At 42.7% G+C, this 19,929-nt stretch overlaps 2 protein-coding genes and 1 long non-coding RNA gene across 4 annotated transcripts; 2 read left to right on the top strand and 1 right to left on the bottom strand.

Moving 5' to 3' along the window:
- Positions 1-51: 51 nt before the first annotated feature.
- On the top strand, positions 52-19,731 carry Cbl (E3 ubiquitin-protein ligase CBL). Its single transcript, XM_076389637.1, has 8 exons — positions 52-964; positions 14,057-14,203; positions 14,278-14,544; positions 14,617-14,836; positions 14,923-15,087; positions 18,264-18,540; positions 18,613-19,206; positions 19,593-19,731. Exons 1-7 carry the CDS (start codon positions 399-401, stop codon positions 19,200-19,202), a joined length of 2,232 nt encoding a protein of 743 aa, XP_076245752.1. The 5' UTR covers positions 52-398; the 3' UTR covers positions 19,203-19,206; positions 19,593-19,731.
- Positions 10,704-13,666, bottom strand: Gtpx1 (glutathione peroxidase-like 1). Of its 2 annotated transcripts, XM_076389638.1 has the most exons (6): positions 13,588-13,666; positions 12,877-12,987; positions 11,714-11,810; positions 11,529-11,638; positions 11,365-11,456; positions 10,704-11,279 (listed from the first exon to the last, which is right to left on the bottom strand). In XM_076389638.1, exons 2-6 carry the CDS (start codon positions 12,935-12,937, stop codon positions 11,064-11,066), a joined length of 576 nt encoding a protein of 191 aa, XP_076245753.1. In that variant the 5' UTR covers positions 12,938-12,987; positions 13,588-13,666; the 3' UTR covers positions 10,704-11,063. The 2 variants fall into 2 exon arrangements, with proteins under 2 accessions (XP_076245753.1, XP_076245754.1); XM_076389639.1 differs by lacking the exon at positions 12,877-12,987 and having other exon boundaries at positions 13,588-13,654.
- Positions 15,122-17,225, top strand: LOC143186161 (uncharacterized). Its single transcript, XR_013003014.1, has 2 exons — positions 15,122-15,354; positions 15,516-17,225. It is a non-coding gene; the product is annotated as an uncharacterized LOC143186161 (long non-coding RNA).
- Positions 19,732-19,929: the final 198 nt, after the last annotated feature.

The raw sequence follows: 19,929 nt of genomic DNA, 5'->3' as shown, positions 1-19,929 counted from the left end.
GTCGCGAGGGAAAACACAAATGAAGGAGGCTCGGGTAGAGGCACGCTTGGTCGTGTCAGTGTCGATTCGTTGTTGCTGTCCGCTGTTGTCAGTACGGTGTGGAAAGACTTAGGATGCGGTATCGCGTAACATTATGGTGCGTCTCGTGGCCGCGACTCCGTGAGAAGGTCGTCGAGGTAGCGTGCAAGGGTTCTCGCTAAAGGGAGATGAGGTATATCGTATCGCGCGAGTGCAGGCCAGGCTAACCTAACGCAGCGAGGTTTGTTGTCGGTGGTGGTGGTGGTGGTTCTCTGGGAAGGTGTGAAGTGTGTAAAAGTGCGCGGTGGACTCGCGTCGGGAGCGAGCGAGCGAGTTCGAAAGCGAGGCGAGCACTAAGGGAGTCCCGGTGTCGGTGGGATATGCACGCGCACGTCAAGATGTCGTCGGGAGGACACAGCAGTCGTACACGAGCCGTGCACATAGGTTCGATATTCCAGAAGCTTCACGGTCGTTTCGCCGACCCAATGACACTGCCGAAACTCGCGACCGACAAGCGGATGTTGGACAAGACCTGGAAGTTGATGGACAAGGTGGTCAAGCTGTGTCAACACCAGCGTATGAACCTGAAAAATTCCCCGCCGTTCATCCTGGACATCCTACCCGACACGTACCAACGTCTCAGACTGATTTACAGCAAGTACGAGGACGAGATGCAGATGTTGCACAGCAACGAGCATTTCTGCGTGTTCATCAACAACCTGATGCGAAAGTGCAAGCAGGCGATCAAGCTGTTCAAGGAAGGCAAAGAGAAGATGTTCGACGAGAGCTCTCATTATCGTCGTAATCTGACGAAACTCAGCCTCGTCTTTAGCCACATGCTGTCCGAGTTGAAGGCCATCTTCCCGAACGGCATGTTCGCCGGAAACAAGTTCCGTATCACCAAGGCAGACGCGGCCGAGTTCTGGAAGGAAAGCTTCGGGAACAGGTGTGTATCTCTCTGTCGGTTAACGATCCTTTCACGCTCTTCTCTCCTCGTTCTTTCCCCGTTCTTTCCCCGGTCCTCTCGCGATCGTGTAAACAGGACACACCTGTCCACCGCCGCGTGTACTTCGCCCCCTTCACCCTTCGCCCTCCCGCGTCCCCGTCCCGAACCAGCCGTGTGCCTGACGTGACTGCAAAAACGAATAATAAACGCGCGCGCTTCTGGATCGCACGTGCGCACACCTAACCTAAAAACGGCACCGCTGCGCGTTTCTGTCTCTCGCGTTGATATTGACATTACTACCTATCGCGCGTGCAACCGAAAACCAGGACGTGTGCGTCGGTCCGTGTGCAGCTGACACGCCGTGCACGCGAAATGTATTTCGTCGGCCGGAAGTGCTCTTTTTTACGCACGCGAACTGTATACTGGGTGGCTCGAAATAGCTGATATCGGTACGCTTCTGGCCAGACGTCTTTCAATCGTAAAACCTCGCTCGGATTAGTCGAGTTAGTTGAATTTAACTCGCTTCTATTCAAGTACGCGGGTAGCTTGAATGGTAGAGAAGACAAGTTATAGGAACTTGAATTTTCAATATTTGGCGGGAGAAATAGAACGAGTTTCTTGTACAAATGATAAGTTTTTCTTGTTACACAATGTTATTCGCGTGTTTGCTAAGCCTAGGATAGGTTATCGGTACATCAATTTAAGACCTCAGCGAGGGTCCGCTGTACTTCCGTTCAAGATGTGCCGCCTGTTTTGGAACGTCCAGTATACGGCACTTGTCTTCCCTCGCATCTATAGTCTTGGAAAGTGTTCCTTTCATACTAATGTTGCGCATTCCTCCGCGACAGGTTCCGTTATTTATTCTGCAATTATCGTCAGATCGGTTTACAAAATTATCCTCATGATTTCTCCCAGAGAGCCCGAAAAACTAGCTGAAACAAATCTGCAGTAGCATAATATTTCATCGAAAGATATAGACGTATCGTAAGTACGACTGCACGATTATCTCGTACGACAAATCTATTCTTAGCACTTGCGTTTCTAATACATAACACTATCGTCGCCACTTTTATTCCGAGTGCAACTTATCTAAACTCTCAACGATTTTCGAACACCCTGTACATAGCATTTACGTCGGATAGGGCACCAAGGGTCCACTTTATTTCAATATCCAAAGTAACAACACAATTTGACAAATAGATTTCACTTGCTCATAAAAATCCCTCTATCGCGTTCGTTTCGTCGTTTCGCGATCAGTCGAGGAGACAACGGCTTGACGTTTCCGTTCTACCGATAACGATACGATTTACCGTTGAATCGCGATAAAACGAGCCAGCGCATATACGCACACAGTGGCAGGTTCGATTAGAAACGAAACAGAGCAGGCGAACAGTTGCCGTCTGTATTTAGCGGCAAAGCAACTTCCGGTGTAATCGGAGTTCCATTTATATTCGGTTACCGAGCGTCGAACCGTGTAAATCATTGGGTTCGAACTGTTACCGAGCATTGTCAGCGACTGGTCATCGTCCATTAGCTACGGGATCATAGCGATGGCGCGGAACGAGAGATGGAAAAAAAGGAAGAAAGAAACGAGAAATCCTCTCACGGTTTCGGGGAGTAGCTCGTGAACGAAGGAGCTTATTTAGTAAATGGACGGGCGACAGGAAATTCGTAGAAGCGACGTTTCCTGGTTACTATTCTCGATAGGATAGGGGGTGGCAGTGGGTGAGGTTCGTTTGGGTATCGTTTTACAAAACGCGATACGCCAGCGTGTATATCCACTTTTACTGGAATACGTCACGAGTCGCGGTGTGCTCTGGTCTACGTGCCGTGAGCGTAGCGATTTATCAGAGCCCGGTATAAATAAACGGCGAGAGAGAGAGAGAACAGTTCGAGCCAATTCATGAATGACTGACTGCCGCCGCGGCCGATCGCGTCACGGTTTGCTAGAACGCGACCGCACTCTTGGGCACGTCGCTTTTTCCTCAAAATAATTACGAATTAGTTGTCTAACGGAGAAACTTAAGCTTGATGGAGATGTTGCTCGATGAAGTGCAACAGCAGAGTTTTTCACTCCATTTTTCTATGAGGCTCATAGAAAGTTTACGTATTTACGAGATTAAAATTCAATGAAAATATGTATTTAAGTTCCCGCGTTTCTAGCTGCGTCGGAGCAGAGAAAGCAGATGTTTATTCTGCGGAACTGATCAGCTGAACAGCTTTCTCTGGAAAAGTTAATTTATTTATAAACGTGAAAGAGAAAGAAAAACGCGCGACGTGATTGGCAGCTTCGAACCGCTACATGTACCTTGTAAATTTATTTCTCCTTGACGATTCTTTATCTGTGGATGCTGAAGCACAGAGGACATCACTTGGACTGTGTAAATCCATTGCGCATAATAGCATTTCGCTACCACTTGCCCGCGGAACTTAAATAATAATAGAAATAACAATATTACGCGGGGATAAGACGTTATTCTTCCCCCGAGATGTATCCGCCGTTGAAATTAGAGAATACTTGGCCGAAAATAAAGTAAGCTTCCTGGGAAGCGATAAAATATTAATACTTGATGCGTCTCGCCGGTGAATCGGTTCTATTAAAACGCGAGGAGCCACTCGCGGCTTGTTTGTTCCGTGCAACGCGACTACGATACTTACGAGCTTGAACCTCTGTTGCCTCGAACACGTGAAATCTCAAAAATATCATCTATTGATCAGTAATGACGAGTCACGTAAAAACACCTCTACAATAAAAAAAAAAATAAGATCTTGATCAGCCTTCGAACACAAGTTCACCTGCTCTCAATTGTATACAGGGTGTTAATAAACATATGACACATTATCACAGTAGACTGTAATAATCACGATAAAGAATATAAAAAAGTAACCTTCGATAGTTATTTTAATACTCATAATCGATTCTACAAACGTGTCTCCATTTCTTCCTTTCGTGAACACTCTGTATAGTTGAAAACTTGATCTTCTCCGAAATTCCTGGAAACTCTCATTTTCTCGTCCCGACCTTCCCTTTGTCCGCCCTGTCCGCCCAACAAATAACTGGCCCATGCGTTCCTTTTTTCCCTTCCGAGAAGTCTAGGAACAGGGCCAAACAGGAATAAGAGTATTATCGGGGTAGCGTTCCTGTTTGGAACGTAGGATGCGGGCGATTGCAGCGTGATTAACATGCGGCGAGCCGACTCGATTACGCCGATGAGCGAACTTTCAGTTTCCGGTCAAATGATCCGCGGACATCCGGCCATCGGCGTCGGCTCGCTCAAACACTGATCACGCGCGTTTTTGCTGCGGTAACTTTTTAAGGACCGAGCGTTTATCACCTCTAAAACAGAATCGAAGATTATACCATTACAAATTGACGCCTTAACGTCGAATTTTTGAAGGTATGCGAAGGAAAGAAAAAGGGGGACAAGAAAGAAATGGGAATAGGAAAAAAGGACAGGAGGCTGAGGGCCGCAGAGGTGGTCAATGCCTGCGAGGGAGCCATAAGCTGAAGAAGGTTGAGAAACTCTGCTATGTACATTGAATAATGATGTATGAAAAAATGGAAGTAAGACGTATGGAGTCGGTGACGGGTTAATCGAGCATAACTCCTGGATTCGTGCGCGCCTAATTCGGCGCCGATAAGATAAACTTAAGCACCGATTCGATTTATCTCGCCGGAAATAATGTTTATCGTTATTACGCCTACGCGATATCTCGGGAAAAATCGAGGATATTTTTGCGCGACCTTTCCGACGTCGCCGAGGGAGAAGGAAAGTACAAGGTGTTTGAAAAACCCTCGCCGCCTCTATTCTTCTCGAATGGTAGAAAATCAATAGCCCGTGGAATAACGTTTCCCCCGTGGGCGAGTGTTGGCTCCCGCGAAAATCCACATGCTGGCGTCGCGCGGAGGCGCTTCCGCTCTTACACCTGTTTGCTGAATCAATTTCCACGGAAACGGAAGCGCGTACGAAGAACCCGAGCCTTCGTAAAATCGAACATGAAAATGTAAAAGGAAAATGAAGTGCAACCACGCCTCGACTCGAAATTAATATTAAACCAGACGAATCCTCCATCGCTGGAGAGTTCAAATACACTGAACAAACTTAGAAGATTAAAACCCAGCCTGGAGAATAAACTGCAGATCTACATATTAATGATAAAACCGATATGGTATCGAAGATAAAAAAAAAGACGTTCTCTGTTCAGCCTTTTCCGAAAGAGTTGTTCCGTGGCGCATGCTAAAAATAATCCCATGCGCGAAAGGAAAAAAATACGAAAGCAGTCTGGACGCAGCTCTTTTGTCGCGTCGACGTCGCTCGTAATAGGAGAGGAGCAATAGCAATCGACCGAATTTAAATTGGTGTTTCGCGTGGAACGGCCGCGGTCGCTCGGTCTCCCGCTAATGGATGTTTTCAGTGATGAGTGTACCGGAAGTCGATGGCGAGGGGTGAGCTTTTATCGAAAAGGAGACCGAAGTCATCTATCCGACACATAGAGCGGTCGGTTGTTACGTCGGCGCACACCGACACAGTCGCCGAGGGATCGTACTTTGCGCTGGCGACGACGAGCTGGGGGCAGAATCTTCTCCGCTCTTCACGATACGTATAACGATATCCGGATGTGGGTTGGGAAAGCCGGTACGAGAGAAAAAATCGTCGAGGCAGAATGGAATTCAACGAGGTTGAGCATTCCGGTTTCTTGTCTCCTACGATTATTTCATTAACGTGTCTTTGCTTTCCCCCGTCGGTAAATATAATTGAATTTAGCCCTCGCTTTGGGAACAAAGCGACTGTGTTGCTGCTGCGAGGCAGCCTATATAGGGTGTCGCTGGAATTTTTGTTAAACGATGCTAGAAATGTGGGATACGGGTTCCTTGCAAGATCTTTTTCAAGGAGGTTCCAAGGTTTCACCTCTGGAACTTGATTCCTTAAAGAGAGACAAATATCTACTTATTTTAGATTTATGACATTTTCTCTGACTAAGTTTTTCCCCGGTCCTTCAAGGACGGAGCAGTGTTACCTGGAGATAGCCTGTACAAACAGAAATGCAGGGTCCTTTCTGATAAGCGAAATATGGCTCCTATCTCGACGAAGTTGGGTCACTGCTATATGCATTCAATGATAATATATGAAAAATAGAAGAGAAAAATATGAAGAGTATGCCTTGTCCTAAAGGAAAAGAAGATGTAAATAGAAGATGTATAGGTGACGGTGCTTGCCCCTAACAATCTAAGCTCCTTTGTCTCCCATCCGCGTGGAATTCCATTTCCAAAGAAATTACACGAAGCGATCGAGGTTCGAACGAGAGCTTACAAACACCATTGTTCGTAAAGTCCAAGCATGGATCGAGCTTCGCAGGCTTAACGAGATAACGTGGGGAAATAGAAGGGGGAAGAAAAACTACTTTGCCTTCTGCATCGAATCCTCCTACGTGCTATAAAGCTGCGAATGGATGAGATGCTGGCTATGAAAGCTGAGGATATTATAGAAGATAGCAACGGCGCCGGTGATAAAATAAACATTCCCATGAATCAGGGATACGGGAGATTTTCTTCTCGTTTGACCGGCGAAGCGTACCGAGGTGACTTTGAACGCTGGATATTGCATCGTAACGCGGAGCCGATTGAACCTCGCGGCGACATATTGCGTCCGCGTCGGTGGCGCGTTCCTCGGGGCACCAGCTTGTGCACCTGATATCCGATATCTCCAGGACAAACACGAGCTCGCGCGACACGACGCTCTCGAAACGGAATTCAAAATCCATCGATCGGCAGGCTCTCTGCCATCGCCTGAATCAAAGCGTTTTTATTTGCTGGAACAGAGGGGGGCGGCGTCGAGCGACACTAGGCAGTGGATTCTGAAGATACATTTTAAAACTTCCGCCTGACAGTGTGCTGCCCTTAGGCCGGATGCACACGTGGCTAGAGGCGACATGTTACGACGCACCAGAATATCGCCTTGGCTGAAGAATCAGTAATGTGGAGGCGAGGCTGGAGCTCATGCAGTTTCATGAAACCCGAGTCGATGCCGTTGCAACATGTTTTTAGTAGATACAGGGACTGTAACACGTTTGCAGTCCCATAACCCATATGTGGGTCACGGTTTTACCAATGATGTCTACTAACACAATGTGTAGACTTCGTTGCTGGTGGTTTTGTTCTCACTGTTATCGCCCACTTGACATTTTTCATGATTTTGTGGCACTTGATTCACTTTCCCAAATATAGGAGTGAATCAGACCATTTTAGATGGACTGTGAAGGTTTTGACGTACCCTGAATCGCACGTGTAGCGCGATGCTCTGCATCCGTAAATTGTATTGCACGTTGCATTACATATGTAGACACCCGGCTTAACGTAATGCAATTTCCACCCATGGACGTGTAGCATGTGATGTTCCACAATTGGGAATGGTATTACATGCTGTATTATAGGCGTACACACCTGGGCTAATAATCAACCTAGGCCCGAGACCCTAGAACAGCTATTAGAAAAATTTCGAAAAGAATGCTGAAGCTGCGAGCAAGCTAGAGTCAATCTCTAACTGTGCTCTGTTTAGCTATGTCTCCACTGAAGCAGCAGCTAAGAACTTTTTCTTGCTATTCCAGGATTCTTCAGGTCTACGACGTTTCTCCAGGTTTTTTCATGCTCCTGTTGTCAGCAACAACGGGAGACAAGATGTTCCTCTTGTTGCTTGACCGGAGGCAGAGCTTTAGAATCGTTTCAGGCCTGAAGGTCGCTTTCAGAATGTAACTCGACAGGCACATGACACGAAATTACACGTTCGCCGTGGGTGGGAACGTCGCTCGTCTCGAAAGCGAATTCACGAACCGGAGGTTACTTTCGCTATATTAATTCCAGTCGGCAGGGGTTGAACAGCATTGATAGGCGGCGGCTGGACTGGTATCAGCTGTCCCCCGTTGTCTGAAGAGTTAGGACGAAAAAGCCCCTCCTGGCCCCGTTGCCAGCCGGCTAGTTAAGCTCACATCCGGACGTGAGCCGAAGCGGAAGGAAGGGGACGTGACGTCGCGATTAAAGCGAATTAAACGAGCGAATTGTACGAATCGGCGTTCACCGCGGGCAGACCAGCCAGCCACGTTTATCGGGATGCACGAGGCTGCTCCGAGGTTGACTCAGTGGCGACTATCTGCGATCAAAATCGTGTCGTATCTGCTGCCTCGGGTTTCGCCGCGATTATGTGTCCCTGTGATGCCTTTACGCACCTGTTCCACGAGAACGACAGTATCTCATCTTACAAAGAGGCTTTGTCATTTTCTTGTCACCCAGATTCGGATGAAATTCTCTTTAGCGCTAGAAAAATTGGGTCGGTCGAAATGACCCACTTGCTAAAAATCTAGTTCGAAACGCCCTGAATGTATGAAGATAGAAAAGATTGTGATTATGGAACAGTATGGTATCTTGAGAGTAGACGCACAGTTCGAGAGTACCTGCTTGCAAGAGAAATTATTATAGAAAGTTTTCCAGTAGCCTGTGTCTTTCGTGCAGTTGAAAGCGTGAGATGCAAAGTCGACAAGGTGGTTAACGGGGTGTAGACACCGTCAAGCGGAAGTCTTCTCAGAGATTTACACGAGAGAGCACATAAAACCTTTGCAACGAGGCATCCTTGAAACGCGACTCTCTAACCGTTCTACTGACATTTTCCATGGGTGTATTTTCGCTGTGTATTGCGTAATTGTATCTAGCCATCGATGGCTAGAAACCATACTGAGCGCGAACTTTGCGCACAGCGGTCGAAAGCGTGTCGATGGTTCCGGGTTTGAGTTCAGTCGAACAGGCTCTGCGATCGATGTGAACTGTACTAGAGGGGGGAAGAAATTGTACTTGGATGGGCTTGGAAAGGAACTAGGACAGCAATAAAATATAAAAAATCTTAGAGATCAGTGGTCTTCGGGATTTTGAATCCTTTAGAAATTTGGAGAAAATTTCAGGGGAGAAAGGGACGCAGTAAAAGGTGGAATCGTTAGGCTTAAAATCTTATTTCCACGCTCCTTTTCAATCCTCCGGTTTTTGTGTGCCTTTTTCGTCGCTATCGTTAGCGATTCTAAAGCATTCAAGAGATTCAAAACTTTGAAGTCTCCCGCCCGTGGCGAACTGCATGCTCGTCACATGGATGACGGCGTCGGTACGTTGGAAAAGCGTCGATCTATGAATGGAGGCGAGCCTCGGATCAGTCGGCAGGCAAGGACGACTAATTATAGCGTTAGTATCTCTCGGCTTCGTTTTGTACATTAACTACGTATCGTCAATGCACGTACGGGGTGTCTGCGAACTTCTGCTGTGAAGCATGGAAGGATGATTTTGAATATTGGGCAGGTCTACATACTACATAATTAAATATTAATAGAATACACTATAAAACAGAGTCATTGTAATTCATCCTCTAAATGTAATATTAAAAAAAAAAAAAGAATTGTTTTACAATTGAAAAAAAACTAGTTCACCCCTAGTGATACTGTACTTGTCTACCGTGGATGCATCATCTTTTTATTCTTGAATTTTCCTCAGATACATTAACAATTAACAAATACTCAGTACAACTCAGAAGAGTGGAATTCTCAAATAAGAAACACCATTTCATATTTTGTATTAATTTTTTCACCCAGAATCATCCCTCTCAGATGAAATCATCGGTTGCCTGACGCCCTGTAGATGTAAGCGTGCAAACGTATCGCGGAACATTCAATTCCGAGACGACGACGGGGTACTCCTGCAATAGAGGACGCGACCTAGTTTAACGGTGACGTAAAGCGGCTCAGGATTGAAATTCAGGAAGGACACGCTGCTCGCGAATCGCTCCATAGTCTCTCCTTCTTCTTCTCTTTCTTCCCCCACTCTGGCGACCCGTTACACCGGAAACTCGAACGGGCTATGCCTACTTTTATCCGAATGCGAATTTCAAATGCAAATACGCAGAGGAAGTAGGTAGGTGGGGGAGGGCAGGAGCAAAGAGAGAAAGAGAGGTATTTCGCGGGCGGGTCGAGTAGATTCAGTCTTGTTGCATCCTTGACCCGCTCGCGGGATACGATGGTCCGGTAATTATGTCATCGTGCTGCCTGAACGCGGTTAGAACGATGCGTCAACCCATTTTTCGTGCAAAGAACGCGTCCAATCGATTTTCGACGCTGCGATCGGGAAATGTGAGCCTTTTTCGTTATGGAACCAATCACGATAATTCATATGACCTGTCTGATAGAGTCTATAGAGAGACATGTGCCCCATTTTTGATTAGTGGAATATTTACAGTTATCTGTATTTGATATTTTTTCAAATTCACTGTCTACGATTTAGTACTTATTTTTAAAATAACTACCAATTTCATCAGAAATTCTTCTCGTGGAAAGCAACGTGGTGTGCTGCTAGAACAAATCTGTTTGTGGGTAACCGACCGTTTGACTGGTGAAGGTTCTATTATAGTCAGAGGCGATGACGAGCCATATGTCACGAAGGGCACCGAAAGAATCATGGAACAATTAAATTGAACCATATGAAAAACGCTAATGGCACTATAAATAGGCTTCGGTCACAAACGTAAATGGCGTGACGTAGCGCAAAAGTACGCGCAATTCCCATTACTGGCATCAGAAAAAAAAACAATAGGTGTTCTACGTAATAGCTGGAACGCGCCTATTGTGACGTAGGATCGCCGCAGATGACCCTATTCGAAGAATTTTTGCAATGTCGAAACGTATCGTGAAAGTTTCAACGAATCCAAGCACCATGTATAAATTACAGCGTTTTAATTTTTGTTTTTATACATATAGTACTAAAATGTGTATGTATATATACGTATTCGTACAAAAAACAAATAAGTGTGTTCGTAAAGGATGATACATTTATAACACTTCTCAAAAGCGTTCATACGATTTGAAAACTACAGAAAGATAATAATAAGCAACATTATTAAAGCTATGAGCCTAAAATGTACCAGTGAAATGTATAAAGTGTCGCTTGATACGCTGTTCGTGCTTTTAAAGGAATGAATTTCAAATTTGCATCGTCTTCGAATATGTATGTATGTTGATCGCAGAGAGTAATACGGTGCAAATGCTGAACATCGAAAACGGTAACAAAAAGAAACATTTAAAAATATTTCTCGAGATTGCTTTTCAGTTTGCTAGGATCCACGTTAGGTCCATGGCGCTCTACTACTTTGCCTTCCTTGTCCACGATGAACTTGGTAAAGTTCCATTTTATAAAGCTTCCAAGAGTTCCTCCTTGCTCCTTCTTCAGGTATTTCCAAAGAGGATGCGCGTCGTCTCCATTCACGTCGATCTTTTCAAACAGGTCGAACTTGACCTACAAAGAAATATAATTTCACAGTAAATAAAAGTTTTTATAGATTGGTTCACAAGCATTTTTACTAGTAAAAATATTTAAACACCTTCTGTCGATCAGCGAAACTGCAAATATCGTCGCTACTACCTGGCTCTTGACCATTGAATTGGTTGCAAGGGAAAGCCAAAATTTTCAGGCCTACGCAGATTAATTCAGTAATTAGTAATTTTCTAAAAATAATTTTAAATAAGAAAATGTCTTCTTCGGTACCTTTTGATTCTCCATATTCGTCGTATAATTCGTTCAATTCCTTGTAATTAGTCGCTGTGAGACCACACTTCGACGCCACGTTCACGATCAAGCACACATGGCCTTTGTATCTGTAATTACGATAATATTAATGATCCTGTGTTTTTCAGCCATTTTATTGATTACGATAAGAGAATCTTGCTTACTTGGATAAAGAAACTTCTTCACCTTTGATCGTTTTGGCGGTAAAATCGTAGATCGATTTTGCCTCCTTGTAATTCTCGTTTCCACTCATGGCTACAACTGTAATTCATTGATACTTGTCAGTAGCAAGTATAATTTACAATTCTAAAAGCGCAACAAATATGTGACAGCAGAAATTAGGTTAATGAACCGATAACAAGCTTCGAAGAAAAATTTCAGAGGGCATGATCGCTACCGAGGCTACCGATTATTAGATTAAAATTTATTAAAATGTCGATGATTCAATACTCCTATCTTTCCTTATAGACTCTATTCGTTAGAGGAAAGCGAGGCTTAGATGGAAAGGAACTTTATTTTATTATCATTCGCTGTCGGTTCTAATCGATCGTCAATTTCTGAAGGTTAGAAGCGGGCGGTAATTTAACCCTAACCTTACTCGAACGATTACTCGCAACTTCTTCATAATTAATGTATGACGCGACATTGTTGTGTGTGCCTACGTGATACTCAGCGCGTAGCATTCGAAACGTGCTTTCACATTATTTTTCACCGCATCTCAGCCGTTAATCGTTTCGTAGCTAGTGGGTCATATATGCCTCACCTACTTTTTTCCGTTATAGCGCCTAGTTAATAAAAAAGGATAAATGATGGTAAGAAAATATTTAGCCACGAATAGGTTAATTTCGTCTGATGTAAGAAGGTTGAGAACCCCTGAGGATAGTGTCGTCACAGAGCTCAGAATCTGTGGCGTTCTTACACGTATACATAGAACTCACACAATGAACGTACACAATAGTGACCATGATACACGACAGAAAGACACGTCAGACTGTACTTTGTATTTCCTCGTACACGGAGATCCTTTATCATTCAAAACCTATTTGATGAAAGATTTCTCATAAATAAGTGATAACTACTTAGTAATGTTTCCAAGTTTGCTGTAGACGTCGAAAGCGATTATACACCTCTATCGAAACAGTGATGCTATGCAATTTCGTCATATACAATATTTTTTTTATGAAGTCTAGCAACAAACTTTTTAGTCTTTGCAATGGATCACTGTTGCACTCAGTTTTTACAGTATTCTAACATACTAGGTTATGTTGTTCTCGAAACCAGAGATGAGTTAAAAGGGGCTAGGTATCAAACTTATCGAATTACGTGCCTGCGAAATTTCGGATAACATGAGTAAACCCCACCGGCAGCACCAATTTTAAAAAACGCATTCTTCAGTATGTGTAGTATGCGCGGGAGCGAAGGTACGCTGATCGCGTTTCTGAAATGACCAGTGCAAGCACAATGTGTGTGTATTATATATTTAAAATGTGAGAAATTAAAATTGAATTTAGTATTTGCAATTGAAATTTAACGTGATGACTTTGGAATATAGCGAAGTCACGGAATTGAAAATTCATTGCCGATACATAGCATCTACCTATTGACAGAATGATTGTAAGTAGATAAATCATAGATTAATGGAAATTATATTAATCCTAGACCAAAGTACATAAGATATAGGTTAGATCTGTTAGAGATTACACTGTGATTACACAGCGAAATAGTGATATGAAATAAAGAAAATAAAAATTGTACAGAGTTTTTGTTTCCGTGATTTTTTCACTAATGCACAGTGTTTAAATTTTCGCATACGTCGGTTGCAAATCGATTGCCATCTGTCGTTGGTCGAGCAAACCTCGGAGAATCCGTGTGATATCGGGTTGCTCGAACCGCCCGATATTTTACGCAGAATCATGTCGAATTCTGAGACTTTAATCTTGTATTTTGCGTGCTACAGAAGTTTTGTATGGATGATGAGAGCGAGAATGGTAGTAATCATAATGTTGGACGGTTACAGTAGAAATAAAACAAGTCTTACCAAGGATGCGTTGACAAACGTTGCAAAGACTGAACGAAGAACCGCACACTAGAAGCTCCGCTTTCACACTGAACCGGCTACGAAACTACTAGCGGCTGCTGCCCCACACACGCGCGATTTATACTTGTATGCGACGACATGCCGGTCACTCAGTTACAAGAGAAAATGACACCGATGTTTTGGCATTTTAAATGTCTCGTTTTATTACAGAGAATCCTTCGTCTTAGTAGAAATGTAAACCATATTGAATAACGTAGTAATATTCGATAATTACTAAATTATTTTTGTACAAATATATTACGTATCGTAATGGAAAATTGCGTAATAAATACATGATATGCGCTTTTCGATAAACGCCTCTGAGATTTTGAGATAAATGAAACTACGTGGAATATGAATTTCTTTTATTTATGGAATTTAAGTGGATGATATGAAACAAGTATAAATGAACTTTGCTTCTTTGTTTTAGCACTTTGGTTCCATGGAAAGTGTTCAGGGATAAGTTAAATGAAGTTCATCCAATTAGTTCTGTGCTACAAGCCATGGCATTGAAGTCCACAATAGATCTCACGTGCAATGATTATATTTCTAACTTCGAATTTGATGTATTCACAAGGTATACAATCGTGCAATTATTTTTTATAATTATTCAAAGGTGAACAGTTACTAATTTTGCACCTTTCTCTATAGGTTATTTCAACCATGGTCTACTCTTTTACGCAATTGGCAAATTCTGGCTGTGACTCATCCTGGATATGTTGCTTTCCTTACCTATGATGAGGTAAAAGCACGTCTCCAAAAGTACTGTAGACCTGGAAGTTATGTATTTCGATTAAGCTGTACAAGGCTAGGACAGTGGGCTATTGGCTATGTCACATCTGATGGAGATATTCTTCAAACTATACCTCACAATAAAAGCCTCTGTCAGGCTTTACTCGATGGATATAGGGAAGGCTTGTAAGTAAACCTATTTAGTATACATACTAACACAGTAATTTCCAAAGGACTCAACCATTTATTTATTTTCAGTTACTTGTATCCCGATGGTCACAATATAAACCCTGACTTAACATGGGCAGTGCAACCTACTCCAGAGGAACACATAAAGGTCACAGCAGAGCAGTATGAATTATATTGTGAAATGGGTAGCACATTCCAGTTGTGTAAAATTTGTGCAGAGAATGACAAAGATGTAAGGATAGAACCTTGTGGACATCTCCTTTGTACACCGTGTTTGACATCTTGGCAGGTATTAACGACAACTTTGATGTACAATTATATACTATAAGAAGATTGTTCTGTGGGAATATAAGCATATGGTATGTAATTCTATAGGAATCCGAGGGACAGGGTTGCCCGTTTTGCCGAGCTGAAATCAAAGGAACTGAACAAATAGTGATCGATCCGTTCGATCCACGAAGAACGCATCGACCTGGAACACATTCAGCGTCAGCCAGCAACGCGTCAACTCCCACGCGGGATCTTGACCCTGACACCGAGGTATCCGACTAGGAGTAGCAACTACCCTCATTAAATGTGCTCTTTGTATAACCAACTTCCCAGCAACATGCCTCATTTTTTAAAGAGAATGCTTCATGCATTTTACACGAGATCTCGAGTTTTATACGATTGTCATATCATATCATTTATAGGATTATCATCGAACGTGTTTACCTCTCGCGGGGTACGTAAGCTTAAACATAATATAATGACGAAGTTGATCGAAGAGTGAACGATGTAAAAAGGGACCAACTTTTTCGTCTCTATGTAAGCTTTGTTCGGATCACAGTTTCTTTTCTCTTTTTATCTTTTTTTTATTATTATTTTTTCTTTGTGTATATAAGAACGACACTCTAAAAAAGCTTGTGGAGTAATTTTTCGTGAAGCGTTTGACAGTGCGTGCGATTAATACGAATGTTTTTTTGCAGTTCACGTGTTCATTCGAACTAACACGTTTTCGAGTCACTACTCATTCGTGAATAAGTAAGATTTTTGAAAAACAAATACTCGGCGATTATGGAGACCCTAAGGTAGGTTGCTTTCTTGCATTACACCGTTCAGAGCTTATTGTACTGACTCATCTTGTTCCCGTTTCATTACTATGAAGCATTTTCGCATTCATACAGCTCATCAATGAAGGCGAAACTTCCGTGTCGTCTGATGTACACGTTAAAAACTGTTGGACTTTGTGTACGACGATGAAACTTGCTTAAAGTAATGGAACGTATGTTTTTACAAAGGACATATAATGTTTAGTGGTAACATTGTAGACCGTACTTGAAACTTACGAATAACGTTTACGTACTTTTTATATCGATGCAGTGAATCATTTCGCTCATAATCAGTTGAGAGACGAGTCGAACATTGAATGCATGCACCATGTGTACATGACAGCGTATTCTTCGCAACGTGTAGTTATCGAAATCGTTTCTGGCCGCATAACTACAAGTTCATGCTAGTGAAAACATCTAGGATTCTACAAGTTGTTTCCTACGATATGTGTGGTGTAGTTGCACTGCCAAAGTCGATTTCGCTGACTGTACGCACATACAGGGCGTCCCTTCATTGCTGGGATCCATTTTGCAACTGAATTCGTTACTGAAAGGCAAGACGCTTGTTATTATTTTTTAGTACTCGATTCAGCTATAAAATTGATCCAAACAACAAAGGAATGCACTGCGTATGACTTTAAAAGTCAGTAAAGCTTCATTTACATATTCAATCACACTATTCACCGAATGTAGGAACTATGTAACATCAGATCAATGCTTTTGTTAGTGTAAAGTTCGAAAAGTGAATTCATTTGTCTATAGATTTATGTTGCAAAGGTAGCAGGAAATCATCGCTTCATTTTTTCGGATCTTTAAGTCTTTCTTATTAATTGGTACTTTATTAATATTTATATACATGATATGGTAAAAGTATATATAAAAGATGACAAAGGTGATTTTGATGGTACTTTGACGCAAGATAAGAGGATAGATGAAAACGTAGTTAATCTTCCAAGCGGAAGTAGTATAGTTTATCATTGAGGAAACAAGAAGTGCTACGTAGCCCATAGTAGGATGAACCCACCGATAGTTCGTCCTGCGTTTCCTTTTTGTACGTCTATTAGAAGTTAATTACGTACCTGTTGGCGATAGGAACGAAATGTAATAACATGCGAGAAACATCTTTACCAGGACAAAGATGTTAATTATGTTTCTTTACCATAGATATTTATTATTTATTCCGTTCACGCATTAAGCAGACCTTAAAGGATTCAATATCAATGATTGCGCGGTAGCACTTCATATATATATTTACCGTTTGCTTGAAACAAGACAATATACTCGAACGCCAAGATTATTCGGAAATACATTATTTTTCTTTAGCATACCAGATTGGCAATTGATACCTCTATATAAGAGCAATAATTGAAAGCGTAGCTACATAATATCGAACCATCAGAAAATTGAAATTACAATGATAGTTTCTTACTGCGTTTACGTGTAGTCGTTAGAGCGTTATTTGTATTGAAAGAAAACTACAATGAACATAGTGCTGCTGACTGATTAATCTGTTCACGAACAGTCCGTTCATGCTGCCGTGTACCAGCAGTGAAACAGAGGACTAAAATAAATATTTCGTAAACAGTACTGTAGCATACGTTTTCCTCCTGCTCATTGTAAGCTATTAGAGATCTGAGAAATAAGTTTTTTCTGTTTCTGTCTTTTTTTACCCAGGGAGGTCATAATTCAAGCGAAAAAGTTTTGCATGGGACTGGGCTCAAAGTGTAGCCACCGTTTATTTTTCGTATCCAACTATTAAGGATTAATATTCTGATCGGTTCTTCTGTTTTGTACCATTCAAAAAACGCTCGTCTAGATAGTGACCTCCTTTTATGAGTGGCATTATACCGACTTGTATTCGCACCTTGTGTATACATACACCCCTTTTACTGGATTCTGAACTTGCTGTCCCAGCAAAGCAGAGAACCGGGACGAGGTGTTCTCGCGTCATATCGTTCGCATGATTGTTTTGACCTTTATTTTCATAACTCGTTACCTACACACGGGGTCCATTGCTCTCTGCCCGCTGCATGATCGAAACTAATTCGGTAATGTACATAGCCTGAAGGAGAAAGAGGCTTCCGCTGCTACCGTTGACTGCAGGTAAGTGTACCAAACGCATTACTGCTCATTCTGCTTTAACGCTTTGTAATTATGCTCCTTATCAATTACGATGTTCTTGTCGCTGCAACGTAGGCCCCTTTTTAATCGCATAAATACGCTCGAGAGGAACAGAATTTCACAGACTACTTCTCAAATTTCGTTAATCATTTTAGAATTAATACGCTAGACTACTTGTGTTTCGTCAAGTACTAACATTGTAAGGTACTTTAACTGTGCGCTTCATAACGTTTGCATCAGTATGACTAAAATAAAATGTCTTGAACTCTAATGCTACTTAGAAGCAGGATCAATTAGTTTTACAGAGTGTTTAAGTTATAGTACTCCATTATTATTTTTGTAAACAAAGGAAACACGCAAGAAATTCAATGTAACTTCTTTATGAAAGAGATGTTAGGCTACCATGACACGGACACTCTGTACACATAGAATCAAATAGGTCTTCTGCCTACTAAATAGCAACACCAAGGTTAATGCAATTTCCTACTCTCCTCGGTGTTCTAGGAGATAATAGATCTGTGCAACGGCCACTGTGGATTAATATGCGACGACTCGGACGAAGAGGAAGACTCGAGTCCAACGAACTCGCCTATTTCGACGCGAAGGATCGTGCCCAGTCCGCCTTTACCTCCTCGACGACCTTCTCCATCGCCTACGCCAAACAGTCATTCCAGGAATGGTCGTCACTTAACGGTGCCAAAGGAGAACGCTCCACCGCCGCCTTTATCGACAGTTAACACGGTATTCAATTCAGCCGCTGACAATCAACAGAATAATAACAGTGAGTATTCCTTCTTACAATTTAGTCAATTTTTCGATGCAGTAATACTGACTCACTTGTTTTATCTCCTAGTGAACTCCGAAGCAGGATACGATATGTTGCATCGGGCTTCTTCACCATCTCCAGCGCCACCGATACCACCAGCTCCATTCGCGAGTAGCAGAGTCCACGTTCGTCGATCCCAAGGGAATCATAGCGTAACTGTAACACAACCTCAGCCACCAACGTTACCTGAAAAACCTAGTCGTTCCAGTGGCCCATCCTCAACGTCCAGTCAGACAACATCCAGCAGCAACGTTCCACCAGTTCCGCCGCCTCTGTCGGTCCCCAGACCGCCGAAAGCTGGCAAAGAGCACAGTAGGCAGGATCACCATTACGAGAACACGATCGTGATACCTGGTACGAGACAGCACGTCGTGAGGAACATTAATCTGGAAGCGAATACAGCTCGATTGTCCGCCCTGATGAGAGGTAAGGACGATCCTACCGGTTCTGCTAAGCCCGAAACCGCGGCATACGAGAACGTCAACGTCGAACACATTTCCAAGCTGACGGCTCTCGGATTCGCGCAAGACGCTGTGATTAGAGCGCTCGGTATAACTAGGAACGATCTTGAAATGGCTTGTGACATACTGCACGAATTTGCCACGAAATCGTCTTGACCAGGTATGCCGTAACATGGAAACCTAAATTCGATTATCATCGAGTAATTCATTTGAATCCTTCCTCTTAGTAACTCTCATCGATGTCTACCATCCATCAGATTCGATAGATACGAATTATTACAGTATATTTATGAATTCTTGGTGGAAACTTTGAACATGTAATATAAATAGTATAATTCTATTAATGTCTGATAAAGAAGGCAAAGAAGAAATATTTAACGGTGAAAAAGTTCTTTCTTACATGCACAAACTTTATACCATAGATTCATAGATACCTTTTACAAAATGTTAATACATGTATCATGGTAGAAACAGGTAGTACATAGTCCCCTTCGATCTAAAAAGATGCCACTGGTATCTGAACCCAACTGTCTTTTTCTGTTTCAGGGTCGAATACCGAGGGGTCGTAACTGGCCTTATTTGCATCATTTTGTATAAAGATTGTGCGCAGACGTTTGTAAAATTTGTTGTCGTTGGTGTGTTGAGAAAAGGTACTTTTCGCAGTTCAGGTGTTTCCCTCGTTGAGCAATATGCATACCGAGAACCGATGAAGACTCACTTGGCAATATCTCTTCCTCGGATGTGCCTCAGAAAATCAAGTGCGCGTATCATCGTGGATTCATTCATGACTTTGTTGTTCGAACGATCCTCACGGAAGGTGCCAGTGAAATGCTAACATATTTATTCTCTTCACACGTACATGCACGAAAAAAAAAGAAAGACT

Source organism: Calliopsis andreniformis, chromosome 12 (assembly GCF_051401765.1).
Source record: "Calliopsis andreniformis isolate RMS-2024a chromosome 12, iyCalAndr_principal, whole genome shotgun sequence".
NCBI classification, from domain to species: domain Eukaryota; kingdom Metazoa; phylum Arthropoda; class Insecta; order Hymenoptera; family Andrenidae; genus Calliopsis; species Calliopsis andreniformis.
The sequence above is the reverse complement of the archived record's forward strand: the minus strand, read 5'-3'. Positions and strand labels throughout refer to the sequence as shown.

Coding starts and splice junctions, on each gene's coding strand:
- Cbl (XM_076389637.1), top strand. CDS start 399: ATGCACGCGCACGTCAAGATGTCGTCGGGAGGACACAGCAGTCGTACA. Junction 14,545..14,616: donor GATGGATATAGGGAAGGCTT/GTAAGTAAACCT, acceptor ATTTATTTTCAG/TTACTTGTATCCCGATGGTC. Junction 15,088..18,263: donor ATCTTGACCCTGACACCGAG/GTATCCGACTAG, acceptor TCGGTGTTCTAG/GAGATAATAGATCTGTGCAA.
- Gtpx1 (XM_076389638.1), bottom strand. CDS start 12,937: ATGCGTTTTTTAAAATTGGTGCTGCCGGTGGGGTTTACTCATGTTATC. Junction 11,811..12,876: donor TGTTATCCGAAATTTCGCAG/GCACGTAATTCG, acceptor AATGAATTACAG/TTGTAGCCATGAGTGGAAAC. Junction 11,280..11,364: donor GTTTCGCTGATCGACAGAAG/GTGTTTAAATAT, acceptor ATTTCTTTGTAG/GTCAAGTTCGACCTGTTTGA.